The sequence below is a fragment of the Lissotriton helveticus genome, chromosome 5_1 (genome assembly GCF_964261635.1).
Source record: "Lissotriton helveticus chromosome 5_1, aLisHel1.1, whole genome shotgun sequence".
In the NCBI taxonomy this organism is placed as follows: domain Eukaryota; kingdom Metazoa; phylum Chordata; class Amphibia; order Caudata; family Salamandridae; genus Lissotriton; species Lissotriton helveticus.
The window spans coordinates 127351171-127363841 of NC_136065.1; the positions used below are offsets into that span (position 1 = coordinate 127351171).

A 12671-nucleotide genomic window follows, 5' to 3' on the forward strand; every position below is an offset into this window, starting at 1 on the left:
CTCACTGGAATAGTTTCGCTTTACATTAGATTGTAGCACTGTGAGTGGCCTTGATAGTTTCTAATCACGCTCCTCGAAGCATTAACGAGCTGCTGCTTCTTGCCCAGACGAGAATGTTGTTGGCCAAGAGAAAAGTCAGTTTGTCCTGTAGCCCACACACATGGCTGTAAAGTTATTTTACATGGAGCAACAGTATACTAAACGAAATACAAGAAAGGTGCTGGTACAAGGCGAATCCGATAATAATTTCATGGGATTTTCATTTCAAATGGGACGATCAAGGTAAAAGAAAGAACTGCATAGGATTAAGCAGAACTGAACACTGGTTTCTGGAATATTCTCTTATCCCCAAAATCACAAAGGAATAAAATGGATATTTTTTTTTAATCGAGCTGTGTAGTTGCTAAGCCTGCACAGATTCATTCACCCTTTCCACTTTGTGTGCTTAATTTGTTTAACCTGTTGAGTGGTGTGCCTCACTGGTTAGAGGCAGCAGACCCGTAAGGAGAGAACGGCCCGGGACCAGGGTTCGATTCCCGACGCGGCAGGGTTGTGGACCAGGGTCAAAACGGACTCGATAATTCTCGCCTCGGTGCCTACTCTAACCAGGGAACACACTCGGCAACTCTGGGCATTAAGCTTGCCTCATCTCTACAACGGCCCCCCACAGACGCCGGGGATGCCTGGTTTCACCCTGGAGATACCCAGAAAGGGAACATCACAGGGAAAACCAGGACGGGTTCCCCAGCGGTCTTCAGCGCCAGGATACTCCTTGGAGTCACAGTGCGCTTTACAAGTACACCCACATTTACATTTACAAGTGCTGCTGTCGGCCGTTGAACGTTTGGAGCACTACCTGGCTGGTGCTGCGCACGTTTAACGGCCGACGCAGCCCCGCCTGTTTTTTTTAAAACGGCCGCACTGCCGCGAAAAAAACAGCCGCGGTTAACAGGTTAAAATATAATTGCATGTTTGTAGAGATTAATATATATACAGACACACACACACACACACACACACACACACACGTCGCCTCTTCGTTTACCACCACTAAAATTAAGTCTAGCGATGCTGCAGATTGTATCTCACACTCACTGCCATTTGAGTGGAGGCTCTTAAGGCAATGGGGAAGACCTGAACAGATATGGGACTTGCTATCCTCAACATTTTCATCATAGCCCCAGCATTACCATAACAAAATAGAATGTTTTGTGTTAACGCTGTCGTTACGAAACTCAATGCTCATTTTATCAACCTGGAAAAGATAAAAGGCTGAGGAAGTCGACCAGGAATTGAATAGGTCACCGGACAGTTAAGCAAGGGGAGCAGCCATGGATACATTAGACCATAATGCAGCCAGCCATAGACCTTCCCTCCCCCGCTTGTACCGACTGCTCCAAGATCTGCAGCAAAGATGCTCCAGCCTCACCTGCTTCTTGCCCGTGCCATCGTCCACCATCCCATGCTGGGCAGCCATGGCGGTCGACTCGTGGAGAGTGCTGACATCGAAGGGTACGTTCTCGATCTTGGCGACGTTGTGCGAGACATAGGCCAGCCCCAGCCCTTCCGTCTGGTCCTTGTCGCGCCAGTTCTTGAAAAATTGCTTGAAGAGCGGAGTCTCTCCCATCTCTGGAAGAACTTGGACCTATGAAGAGAGGCCGGAATGAGTGACGAGTAAAGATATTACTTCATGAATGTTGCAGTTGGCATCATGATGGATTTCTAAGTGAAGCCTAGCATGGGTTACGCCAGAAGCCAAAGGTAGAGTTTATTGTTCAAGAGCAGAGGTCATGGGATGGGAGCATCAAACAGTGGGTACTGGTGGAGGATGGATACTACCGAACTGCTGTTTGTGATGCGGTTGATGTGGACGGTGGGTGGGAGGGCGGGGCTGCTTGGTAGTGCGGACAATTAACTGACTTGGCAATAATGTTTGTCAATTCTAAATGGAATAAAAATATTTATATAAAAAAAGTGGGTACTCGCATGTTGGGGTACAGGACTGCAGGTACAGTGAGGGTGAATTGCTTTTAAGATGTTTAGTTGGGAATTTGGCTCGCAAGGATGCACATGGACGGGTAAAGGTGGTCAAGCTATGACCCTGGGTTCCTGGGGAAGGAAATGGGCGCATTACAGAAGGCGGTGGTAGGGTGGGCACACTATGGAGTAGTCGGTATCTCCTCCTCTCTAGGGATTTGGAGCAGCTCAAACCACAGGATGTTTTAAAAGGCCTGCCTGGTGTTATCTTGTGGCGGAAATGCCTGCTCCATAGATCCTGGTGGTAGGGCAGGGACCGCTCGGAGTTAGGGCTTTCCCAAGGTTTGCAGTAGATGAGGCCTAAACCACCAGAGTCGGTTGTGGGTGTGTAGTCCTGCCTTCCAGGAACATGGGGCAAGTAGGAGTCCCTAATACTTGAACCAGGTCTATAGCACACCACCACACTTTGTAGAGAACAGTTATTTAACCTGTAAATCAATAGGACTAATTCTAGTAATCCAACAATGAAAACGTGAGTTTGCATACCACGATTCAAAGCTGTAATCTGGCAGTTCAAGATCACTACAGAAGAAGTTCGTCCTTCTGAACTATAGTGCGGCTTCAGAATTTGTCAGTCCAAACAAGCATTCAACCAGTACTGTGTAATCCAACTTTCCGATGAACACTCAACCAATACCCACCCACACAACCTGAAGCACCTTCAACCAACACCCGCCCACCAACCAACACAACTGGATGATGAACCCTCAATCATCACCCACACAACTCGAGGCGTCCTCGACCAACATCCACCCACACAACCTGCTGCTGAACCCTGGTCCAATACTCACCCACACAACCTGAGGAACCCTCAACCAACACAACCACACACACACACACCTAATGTACCTTAAACCAACACCCACAAAACCTGATGAGGAACCCTCAACCAACACCTACCCACACAACCAGATGAGGAACCCTCAACCAATACCCACCCACTCAACCAATCAACTAATGTACCCTCAGCCAACACCCGCCCACACAACCGGATGATCCCTCAGCCAACACCGAAATCCAACCAGTTGTCCTGCTTTTGAGATGCGTTATTAGACAAATGTGACGTTGCAAGTCACAGTACAGGTTTGGATTACCTGGGTATGTTTCGGGTAGCCCATCTTAGAAATGAACTCTGTTGCGGTCTTCAAGGCGGCCTTCCTCTCTTCCAGGTTGGCATTCTTGCCTGCAATAAACACCAGGATAAAGTAAAGTGTTCGACAAGGTTGTGGATACAGAGAGGGCATGGGGGTTATATCACAGTGCTTGCTGTAGGAATCCACTAGAGCACATACTTATGTCTAAACTACCCAAGTCATTGGGATTGCTTCATGCAAGGTGAACGCCAACTGCCTTGCAATAAGATTTAGTCACGGATCTATAAAGATCTGTGCATTTTGGAGGACAGCCGCCTGCTTTTGGAATAATTCTGGAAATGCCAATTTATCAATATTTAAGCCAGGCATTCACCATGCCCCTAAAAATTCATTCACTATTAGTTAGATTACAATACAGAGGCCTCTTGCACTACTGCTAATATACTAAACAGGCGCATTAAATTGCCTACTAATCTCACTTTCTGCAAGGCATAAAACGGTGCTTTACTCCTGTCCCCAATCAGCACCAACAGAAGAGACGCGATGGGACAGCAGACTACTATTGATACAAAAGGAGACCTCTTAGAGTGTACAATTAATAATTACTTACTCTTTTCTACTCAAAACCCATCGAGTAAGAGGCTCTGATGAAGCACCCAACCTGCTGAAACATGGGACTTCTGGCAGGTACCGCCCTGTGCTTCGGTTAAATTAAATGCAATATGGTCATTCTGATCTTTGCCAACAGCACTATGGGAATTACCCAGATAACAATTGTAAACATAGCTGTCCTTCCAAGGGCCCACAAGTCTCCTGCTCTTACCTTTCCAGACAAAGATCTTCCCATCAGACCCGTGGTCCAGGATGAAGCAGTCATCGGAGATCAGGGCGGCCTGCGTGAACGGGTTCTCGTCCGCGACCAGAGACACTACAATAGCCCCAGTGCCATTGGAGACCTTCGGTGAGGAAGAGAAGATATTCAGATAGATGCATTAATGATTACAGAACTAGAGAGGGAGCCATAACAACTTTGAGCTACCCTAGTATATAGCATCCATACAGGTAATTCAAAATGGGCAATTGTAAATATTTGCACAAATACATTTTTAGTAGTTGTACAGAGCAATGACATGGTCATTCTGCTTTGTTTGAAAGTCCAGTAGTGAAGCTCGGGTTGTTAAACTTTCATATGAGCGGTGTGGATTTCACTTTGCGTCAATGGTCTTAGGCATCTATTGAGGACCAGCGCAGATTACAATGGAGACGAAGCAGGGCAGATGGTTCACCATAATTTCCAGAATTATGGGGCGGTCATGGAAGCAGGTAAGCAAGCCTCCAACAAGATCTTCTGGGTTTTCAAGGGCTGCAGGCGGGCAATCTCCATGAACAGTACCAGGGATCTGAATGTCATGATAACAGAGCTTGGATTGTTTGTTGCTGTGTTTCTTGAAATTAGGTGCGACAAAATTTACAAGCGTGAAGTCTCCAGACATGAAATTAAGAGGATGGAGCGGTCGAAGCTTCAGGTGCTCCTGATGTGGACAACTTTAGACCTCCAAAGGCTGCGGAAAGTGATGTCGAGGTTTGCTCAGTTACATCACAAGATGCAGTCACTACTAACACTTAGTTTGGATTGAAGTCATAACTAGAAAGTTTGAAAATGGTTTCTTTTGAAAGAGCATCCTGCCCTTCCAAGAGGGAGAAAGGACTGCTCTGCAGCCCCAGTATCTGCTATCCTTGCCATTTAGTCTGAATAAAAAGGTTCTATAGATAGGCCAGATTGGAAGAGTGGTCTCCGTGTCAAGGGAAAAGCGGAAAGAATACCCACTAGGAACAGGGCTAAGGCCACATAATTCATTTCATGTTTTTACATGAAACCACCATTAGCCATGGCGAAAGCCCCTGTGTAGAGTAGTAAAAGTCTTCCAATGCATCTCGAACCACCAAAGCTCCTTTTGTGATATACAGCAAGACATCAAACATAAACCTGATTTCTAGGTCAGATAGTTTTACATAGTTTTACAATCATTGGAGGGATAACAAAGTTATGTTCAGCAAAATGCAACTCCAGTCTTCTGTTGCTTGTGTTCCAGTTCAGGGCCTGGCAGTTTGGGCTGGACTGTTCCTATTGGAGCAGGGTCAAGACAGATTTGCATATGGCTGGGTCCAAACTGGTGGCCAAACGAGCGATGGTTTGGAAGGAGACCCAGAGCGATTGCTTGTATTTAGCCTTATTACAAGCATTCCTCATCACCTTTTCTGTGTTTACTGAATAATAAATGGGACACACATTTTTTGATGTACTCTTTGGAATTCTGAAGACACCATCTAGATGTCAGTGTGTTTTTGGGAGTCTTTTAGAAGGCCAAACTATGGGGTTAGGGAGCACAAATCACTCTTGTGATCAGCAAAATCAAAACATCAGAAAAACAGTTGCTATCGAGCACAATATGGAGATAAATTCCGACCAGTAAGTAAAGTAGCAGAAAGTGGTATTCGCTTTTAGGTATCCTATTGTGATACAGAGTTGCTCATCTTTCTAGTTTGGTATTTCTAGTGTTTATGTACTTGAAGCACGCAGGCTTGGATCCACACTACCGCCAGAAGGCAAAGCTTTGCACCAAGCAATGCACATGTCCCTGGTTGAATGCTTACGCTATATCGCAAGGGCTATCAGGAGCTTCGGAGCTCAAGGTGCATTTCCTGCAGATTGTACACAATCAAACATTAGTGCTCCCTTCATGTGCAACTCTACATACTTAAACTACCCCTCTTATGCCCCAGAGATAGTTTAGGCTCCATTAAGTGCATCACAATCTTTGAGAAGCTTCCCTGGGTTTGATTCAGAACTCAGCTAATCAACTTCATGGACCACGGATACCCCTAAAACTTACATACTGGAACGCAAGAATGAACACACCAGACTTTTTCATACCCTCTCTTGTGCAGTACTGTTTCCAGTTAGAACCTTGTTAGCAGTATATAGAGGTGTTAAAAAAAGTGTTAAAAAAATATATCTGTTCTTAAAATGCCTTCCAAGACACTCAACATTGCTAAATAAATTTAAGCTCAGCACCATCACCGAATATCTAACATTTTAGCGGGGGATTGCTCAGCACAGTAAGCTTGCCACATGCTCAGTTGCTACGCAAGGGGGATACTTGGGGTTTTTCAATGCTCACTTTGGTCATGTTCCGGCACACTTATTAAGACTGGTCAACTCAACACGAGCAAACGAGATCAGTTATTGCGCTCCGACAAAAGTCTCTCAATCATATGCCTGCTCCTTCCCTACCCCAAATCTTAAAATTAGATTGTCAGTCGTCATGCACAAAGGTGAAAACCTGTGCTAGGGTTCAATAACTTTTACTATAGCTCATGAGAGATTATATTTTGTAGGCATTTATTTTAGCCAAAACCTTGATGCAGGAACAGTTGAGCAGGTTAAAATGAATTGCAGCAGCATGAGCCTTGCAACACGAGGCCCTGCACCTAGAACACAGTTGTGGGGATGTACAAGTCAAGTGAAAAAACCAGGATGTGACTATGAGCAACTGCCAGCATGTAATCGGTACAAATCGCTTCAATCTGAAGCACAGGAGCATACAGACCTCTACAGAAGAGCACGACTTCTGGTCAATGCACAAACTGAATAGAAATCAAATCTTCGGGGTGAAAGCAACGAAGCCAGACAACTTTCTCTCCATCCAGATTGGCACAAATGTAAGCCCTGTGACATCACTGGGCTAGGTCTAGAACACAACCTGGTAAAAAATAAAAATAAAATGCATGCTTTTACCTTGTAGAGTTTCGCCAGCTTCCTGTTGGATGCGTCAGCCTTTACGTCATCGGGCGCACCTTCAGGCAGCGCTGGCTTGTCTCCAAGAACCTGAATTAGAAACAATAAAATAGTCATTTTCCCTCACAGACAAAAGTTGTAAATGTAGTAAAAATATTTCCAAAACTTTACCAATTGCATAGCTGAATGGACCCTTGTTTGGTAGCAGAATTACCAGAATTTCTTTTTTTTTGTACAATCAGTCGGTGAAAGTAGCACAGTAAACAGCCAGAGTTACCATTACCCTGCGGAACAGACCAATGTGATGGTCTTGGAAACCATGAGAGGTCATTTTCTTTCCTTATAGGATTTGAACCTGTAGGCTACATGCAAGTGCAATGCACTTACGGAGACATCTTATGAGCGTAGCTCGGGCCGCTTCTTTTGCTGAATCTCATCATGGAATGGTGGCAACCGATATAGAAGGATTTTCCATTTTTTAAACAAACTTCTTGACTTTTATTTCATCATTTGGGAACAAGAAAGGTTTTTCATGAACAGTAAAAGTATACCTTTCACTAACATTAGAGGATCTTGCAAGACCATTGTGCAATGAAGTATTGTTGGCTTGAGGAAGGCTCATAGTTACGTACAGGTCAAAACTGGAGAAAATATTTTCAGGTTAGGCTGAAAATCACTAATTGATCGGTTTCTCATGTGTTATCGGGAAAGGCACCTAAACATTGTTTAACGTGTTTAATATAATGGAGTGCAGTATTAAATGTTTGTGTGAACTCCAATATGTGTTTTATAGGTGGTTGATAATGTGAAGTGCGATATATTTTGTTCCTGTAAATACATTTTATAATTTTACAGCATATTTTTCATTTGGTGAACTAATTAATGCAACAATGGTTGCTAAATATTGGAGCGGGTTTATGAAGCTTCTTTTTGGGTTAGAAAGTTCACCCCATATAGGATGAATTGATGACAAGCGAGTGGTCCTGCATTTAAGATCGGACACCAATTTTTCACTATTTGCTTAACAGTAGACAGAAACAGTCAATTGTTGTAATGCAATAGGAAGTCGTTCATGTACCAGACTATATAGTAGTACTAGGCTGGGCAGACTTTGTGATGCCACGTTAGAATTTTGAGTTCAAGAAGTTCCTTTGATAGTTGGTAAACAGGGAGTTGGTGGCCAAAAAGCAATGGCTGCACCGCGCCAGGTTACTATCAATAACTTGGCATCTGTTGTAAGTGTTGAGACTTTACTACATCGATGACTTGTATAGGGCTCTGGTCATTTGACAAGACCTAGATTGGATTTTAATGACAAAGCCTTTATTTTTTTGTATTTTAATTACTTATTATTGTGGAAGAATCTGTGTGATAGGAGTTTCTTTTTTCTTGCTGGTGCATCTGCTCCTCAGCCATCCCATATCTCAATGGATTGAAATGCATGGTCCAGTCTTAATGCAACCGAAGACCCCAGCAGCATATTTTCTTACTCTTTGTAACTTGGGCTCAGTGACTGGCGCAGCGGGAAGGCTTAAATGCTTGCATCCCACCACTCAGTGCAAATATCAGAAAACTGCTTGCTGGGATGAAACCGTTTACATTTTTGTGACTCGTGAAGGCATCTAATAACTCCTACCATTGACCTGAGATTATGAGAGAAATTATGGGATAAAACGGACTGCTGATGTATCAAACAGCTGGCTTGCTTTCAATTCTAGCAGAGCCAATTTGCACCAAGTGGGGTTGGGATTTGCAGTCAAAATCTTTGCAACCTATAGAGGACAGTAGGGCTTCTGAATTTGTCACGAAATAGTCAAGCTACCTATGAGCAGTTTTTGACAAACAATTTACTATTAAATAGTGCAGGCAACTACTGTCATTACAAGTAGGTGTATGTTGCAAGAACAAACTATAGGCTACAGCTGTTTATAACTGCAAATATATTGAGCCTCGTAAGCCCAGTTATATTTGGGCCAGACTGTTTTGCAGTGGCTTCCTTTTAATGTACGCGCCCCAGAAATGTTACCAGAAGCCAGAAAATCCAAAACGCTGACTATGAGGAAAGCCCGCTCAGGGGCACAAAAAGAGCATGGTCACAACTTAATAATTGCAGAGGGACCCTATAGCAGATTGGGTGAAATACGACTATCACAAAGCTGTCCATCAGCCTGACTGACCTAAACGGAATTTAGAATTGAATTTTCGAGTTCAAACTGGGTGCCCAGTGGCCCATGACCAGGCACTCCTGGTTCCATGTAAATTTATGGAAACCAAGTCAGGAGGCAGACAGTTGCCACAACCTGTAAATGACTAGTGTAATGACCTAATTGGAGTTACAAATTACAGTTTTGTTCTATCAATATTTTAATGCATTTTGTATAAATTATAGAAAACGTATCGTCTGGCTTTTTGTATATACATGTCAATTGTTCTTCTGATGTTTTGCTGCTTTAAAATTGAATAATTGGGGGTGAATGTTATATTTAATAGAGCATTCACGCTTGCATACCAGAAGGAGTAAATACACGTCTATTCCTTAATTTGAGCTAAAGGAAAAAAATAAAAATAAAAGCAGCGCGTACACAAGATGCTGAAGAAACTGACGGACGCAGAAAGCCCTTATTTAACACCATATTCTTTACGCCATGTTACTGCTCCAAGCGGGGATTGAGAACAGCTTTGTAGGAGTAACTTTACAGCCTGGACGGATCTAGAACATGGTTACAGCTGCCAGGACCCTCTGAGCGGGGTCAAGGCTCCTCAGGTCAGCTTGGCCTGAGAGCTGCAGAGGTGTTGCAGTACTTGTGTGCAGGGCCGACGGGTCTGTCTCAAGTGTCGATGGTTTGTGAATGATGCGTCGGCAGAAGTTGCGGTCCGTTTCATACAAAAAAAAAAAAAAAACACAGGAAAACCTTTTGCTAGAAGTTAAATACATAGGCTTGACACTTCCTTTTTCGTATTTTTTCCAAAGTTTAATTTTTTTAAGTTCCTTCTATTCTGTAAGCAAACAATTTTGGGCCTGGAATAATCATTGCATACAACAGACCTCATGGCGGCTCTTTCCTCAAACTCGCACTGTCTAACGTGCATTAATCTCTAGCAAGACGCAACCACTTCATGCAAGCTCAAAGGCTAGGCTTTAGAGCCAGATTGGAAATTGCTGTAAAAAAAAAAATGCTGAATTTGCTCCTATTCAATTGCTATCAAAGCAGGAACAGAATTAAAAAATGAAATTGGCTGTTTAAGATCTTAGACGTAGAATCTAAAGAGTTCTGTGAAAAATAAAAAACGCAATAAGATTCTTCTAGGACAGCTCTGGTTACGGCTAGGCCGTGCGCCAGTCACTCCCAATTAAAACAACGGCACATTAAGTAGATTTTCTTCATCAGGGTGTTTTGTATATCCCAGTCTTTCATGTGAAGCCTTAAGTTACCGAGATCCTTGCAAACAAAACCAGCCTCAAAAAAGGTCTTGAGCTTAAATCACAAACTGGCATGACAGCTGTTATCTAGTTGCAAGCCTTGGAGTGGGAAAAAGACTAGCATTTGCAATGCAATAGGTCTCGCATTTTACGCGAGTATAAGCTATTGGCATTGTAAACTACAGTGCCTTTTATTTAGGTTTTAAAAACAAAAATAAAAGGCATTGTTATTTGCAATGTCAATCCATAAATGCAAGACCTATTGCATTGCAAATGCTTTTGCTTCATTTCACCACCAGATGGCAGTCACAGCACACCCACACAACCATTCTGTTTCTAGGTTAAAACGAAACGCAAGTGGAATCGGTGCAGACATAATTGATGTTCTTGAAAACGGGCCCCTTCCTCCCTCCAAAAATCGGAAGCGAAACGCCGTCTTTTGTGCTCAGGAGCCGTTGTCCTTTTTAGGGAAAATGTGTGGAGCCGGAACCCTAACCCTGCGGAAGTGTTAACCAGGCATTTGACGAGCCATACTGCAGGCTCTGCAGACGGCCATGCGTCATCGATATATGAATTTTCACATAGTTCTACAAACGAGCCGCAAGACCACCACAGGCGCTCTACAGCCCTCCCCGAAGTCAGGGGATCAAACATTCTTTAAAGTTTGTTAAATATTAGCTAGGAGCGTTTCCTGGAGTTTCGTATTGCTACTTTAGTGGCGGAACAAAACCATTGTCTGATAAGCTGCCGCCATTGCCAAAGCAGAATGAAAAAAAAAATTGTGCTTACAGACTAATGAAGGATACAGTGCAACGCCGCAAGTAAAAGATCCAGTCCTAATGAGCGGTCACAAAAGGAAACCGGGCGGTAACAAGGAGGGTCTAAGAAGCCTCATTATCAATCGGAAGCCAGCATTTACCATGGACGATGAGGCCAGCCAATGAAAAAGATGGGTGGGGCTTCCATTCGACTTCTAAAACATACCCTACTACAGCATGACTCACACAGCGCATGCGCTACAACACTAGGCTCTGACCTAATAAAATAAATGCGGAGGCAGCAAAGGTCTGAGACTGAAGCTCGGGGATCATTTTGAGAATGGTACCCCTTGTTGAACAGTAGGCAACAGTGCTGAGTAACTGGAACTGCAAGATGTGTCAAGGTCTGAGGGTTTTAACTTGTAACTATCTGTAGGGTGTCGAGGATAATTTTGCAACACGCTTTACAGAGAACACTTGTACTGTAACATCGTCTTTAAAAATAAAGTGCTGTCGAAAAAACATTGTATATGTGGAAGATTTGAGACTTCATAACAGATTAATGGACCAGGATATTGCGGTAGGACAAGACTGCACACCAAGAATTTTTTTCTACAAAATTACATGACATTAGAAATAAAATATAACTAAGCATTTTGGCAATATCAGGGGCAGATAAATTAAATTGTTGTAGATCTAGACAAGACATTTTAGGGCAAGGGCAATTATGAAAGGACAGATGACCAAGTCAGGGCTCAGGGGGAGGATTTTGAAGGCCGGCGCAAAGTCACACTGCCTATACATTTTTTTTTTTTAAAGTCCGACCAGTTTATGGTTATTGAAAACATCCCTACGTGGGCGGTCTGTTTGAGACCTTTTATTGGACTTTTCAGGTTTATAACATATTTCCAAAAGTGCTTTGGTCGCCATTATGTCTTGCACCACTACAGCCCATGACGCTGCGGGTTTACTGATTGTCAGTGTTCCAGTGAGCAAAAAGCTTGTCTCAAGAGCACTTAAAGATTTTGTTTGAATCCTTAACTAGCCTAAATTACCCTAGTTTCGACGGAATTGGAACTTTGATTCAAATTTAAAATACAATGAAAAAACAGACTGGCTTTTCCACTAGGAAAAAGGAAAGTCGCACATTTTAAATTTTGTATGGAGGAATAAGAAAAGCATAGCACATTATGCATAGAAATGAATATCACTGAGTTGCCATTTGATCTACACAAAGAATAAAGTTTCAACACAGAGTGAATGGGATTTTCCAATAGATAAATAAAAGGGCCCACGTCAGACAAGTAGGTCAAGAGATAAAATAAATAAACAGATAGAAAAGGGCATATAGAAGGCAAGTCTACCTCTAGCATCTTCTCTCTTTCCATGCCATCTTCGACCACAAAGACTTTGGCACGGCCACTCCTTTCATTGTCACGGATGCCCTTAGAGATGTTCGTAGCCTTCAGTCGTTCAAATCTGTTGGACTTGGAGCCACACCACTGGAAAATTTCCTGAAATACAAATTGACACATTAGAAGTATTGATGCAATCCTGTGGGG

At 43.2% G+C, this 12671-nt stretch overlaps 1 protein-coding gene across 5 annotated transcripts in view; it reads right to left on the bottom strand.

Annotated features, from left to right (window-relative positions):
* Positions 1-12671, bottom strand: part of GSN (gelsolin) — a 152465-nt gene that overhangs the window by 46169 nt on the left and 93625 nt on the right. For all 5 annotated transcript variants that reach the window (XM_078641868.1, XM_078641869.1, XM_078641866.1 and 2 more), the window contains exons 5-9: positions 12474-12623; positions 6931-7020; positions 3955-4087; positions 3132-3220; positions 1430-1645 (exon numbers count right to left, since the gene is read on the bottom strand). In XM_078641868.1, the coding sequence (XP_078497994.1) occupies positions 1430-1645; positions 3132-3220; positions 3955-4087; positions 6931-7020; positions 12474-12623 (678 nt within the window). The remainder of the gene's footprint in view (positions 1-1429; positions 1646-3131; positions 3221-3954; positions 4088-6930; positions 7021-12473; positions 12624-12671) is intronic.